Source organism: Chelonoidis abingdonii, chromosome 21 (genome assembly GCF_003597395.2).
Source record: "Chelonoidis abingdonii isolate Lonesome George chromosome 21, CheloAbing_2.0, whole genome shotgun sequence".
Classification (NCBI taxonomy): Eukaryota; Metazoa; Chordata; order Testudines; family Testudinidae; genus Chelonoidis; species Chelonoidis abingdonii.
The window spans coordinates 14491335-14493973 of record NC_133789.1 but is presented as its reverse complement, the minus strand read 5'-3'; the positions used below and the strand labels follow the sequence as shown (position 1 = coordinate 14493973).

Sequence of the window (2639 nt, the reverse complement as noted above, 5' to 3'; positions counted from 1 at the left end):
TGCTGCTTTTACAGATCCAGACTAACACGGCTACCCCTCTGATATTTTAAACATGCATTTTATGTGAAGGACTGCAACAAGCAGCTATTCTCACCCAAAATGTGTTTTCTAGGCAACTTGCACAAGACTGTACAACTGACTTCTCTGTAATCTTCAATTTTTAAAACATTAAGAAGTTTTCCAAGCAAGCCATGCTGTGCCCAGGCTGCTAGCTGTCATCATCAAGACACAGAACATTGTTAAACAATAATATGGTCTCCCTCTGCTAGATGAATACAGAGACAAAGCTCAGCCTTTAATATTTATCTTCCATAAAGGTTTAATGTCAAACACTTCTTTCAAAAGCAAGATGACAGTGGTCATTGATAAATGTGGACTTATTTCAATTACCAATATAGCAAGTTACTTGTTTTGATCTAACCATTTTGTTTGAGACAATAGGATAGCAAGCTCACAGCTGCTAACTAGAACATAAATCAGAAACCAGATTTTCATTAATTTAGGGATCAGATGAATTTTTATTCCTTCAAACAAAAATAAAAGCCAGCAGCTTGCTTCAAAAGTACAGTTTGCTTTCTAGATACCCTGTATATTTTAGAAAGTTGATTTGGGTTGGCAGGAGTCAGCCATCCAGCAATCAAACTTGCTGACAATTTCATTTGGTACAATTAGGAAGTAATGTGAATGGAACAGAACATCAGCCCAGGAAAACGCCCCACAGCTGCTCCATAAACTTAGAGGCAAGGCCCGCTTTCAAAGGAGGAGGCACTGATGCCATGACAATGCTCTATTGCAATAGCTATTCTTATTAGAACAAGTGACTAACACAGGCAGATGTTAGCTCATTAAGCAGTAAGCTAGGGTGTGTGTTCATGAGACACTGGTGCACTTCTTGGCTGGTTGAAGAGCAAACAACGCAGCAGGGCTGGATGGGGAGAAAAGGACCAATGCTAAGGATGCGAGATGGAGCTACTAACTATGGCTACATAGGAAGCAAATATTATTCATTCCCCACTCCCCATTTTCACTGTCATTTACAATAAAGAAATACTCAGATTTATTGATGAAATCCCAGCCGTACATTCAGCGGGACTCTGTAAAGCTGGGACATTCCCAAACTAGCCAAACCAGGCCGTGTAGTTTTGTAGGTTTAACTCAGGCTGCGAAAATTAAGTAGTAGCAAATCAGCTAAAAGAGACGCTGAAGAACTAAGAGGCCAGCTCTTTCCACCCCTTCTCCACCAATGATAATCTCCTGCTCTGAAACATGAGCAAAATCCCTGCTAGCCTGAGGACCAGATACTCCAATCCAATTCAGCATCTGTCTGTGTTTGCTATTTAATGTATATTTTATCAACGAGTGTTCAAACGTTAAGGGTCAGAGAAACCCACAAAGGCATGGACATTCTGAGTTACAGCTGCAGTGACTTTCTAACCTCATTTTATGGGACCCCGCTCCTGCAGTGCACTGTACACAAAAAATAAAACAATTTGAAGAGGAAAACGTAATGAGTAGTTTGGTTTCTGGTCTTCATATTATGTATTGGAATTACAAGGAACAACATTATTTAGCAGCATTTAAAAAGTGCTTTACATCTTCAAAGTGCTTTACAAACATTAAACATATAAGTGATGCAAACGTAGGTATCATCTCAATTTTACAGGAGGGAAAATTGAGTCAGTTAAGTGCCTTGTTCAAGATCAGAGGGAGTGTGTCAGAGCCTGAGATTAGAACTCTGAAGTCATTGGATTCCAGTCCTCATACTTACATTGTAAAGTGGGATGGTATTCATCACCTTGTACTGCTTCATAGGGTCCATTTTATAAAGGTGTCGATCAGTGATAAAAATTGCTCGGTCCTCCACCTTACTAAAGCGATTTACCTGGAAAAAGGCAAATCCCCACAGATGTTAAGTCACACAAATTACTTCATGTTGCATGAAGGGATCAAAATTCAAGGTATCAAGTTCCTACATATGTAAGTGCACCTAACAGAAACAATAGGGAACATTACTGTGTGATCTGAAGAGGTTTAAAATTTGCTTCAAAATTTCTATGCCAAACCTGGGATGTGGAGCTATAACATGTAAATATCTTCATCAACTTTCAAGCAACAATGGTGTTTCAGTCTCCAAGGGTATCAGGTAGCTCCATATCCTCAGGTTTCTTATGAACCATAAAGCTGGGTAGTATCTGGAGATAATATGAAATGCATTCTGTACTCTATTGTGATAATTTACAAATTAAATAATTTAAATATAATTCAGTGAAAAAAGTCATGTTTTAATGCAGTGATTGTACTCAGTAAATATAAAGCCAATTAGAGAGATTCTCAGAATTCAGTAAAGAACCATTAATTCTCCTGCTGAGACTCATCACTATTATATCACTTTTCAACCACACTGGCTGCCAACAAGAGTTCAACAGGACCTGAAATTAACAGGATACATGTCAAGGCACTAGAGCAGGGATGGGCAAACTTTTTGGCCTGAGGGCCACATTGGGGTGCTAAACTGTATGGAGGCCAGGTAGGGGAGGCTGTGCCTCCCCAAACACCCTTGCCCCTACCCCCTATCTGCCCTCTCTCATTTCCTGCCCCCTGACTGTCCCCCTCAGAACTCCCGACCCATCCACCCCCCC

General features: G+C 40.2%; 1 protein-coding gene across 1 annotated transcript in view; it reads right to left on the bottom strand.

Moving 5' to 3' along the window:
• MYO1D (myosin ID) overlaps positions 1-2639 on the bottom strand; it is a 351948-nt gene that overhangs the window by 149852 nt on the left and 199457 nt on the right. The window contains exon 20 of the mRNA XM_075059626.1: positions 1769-1882. Within this exon, the coding sequence (XP_074915727.1) occupies positions 1769-1882 (114 nt within the window). The remainder of the gene's footprint in view (positions 1-1768; positions 1883-2639) is intronic.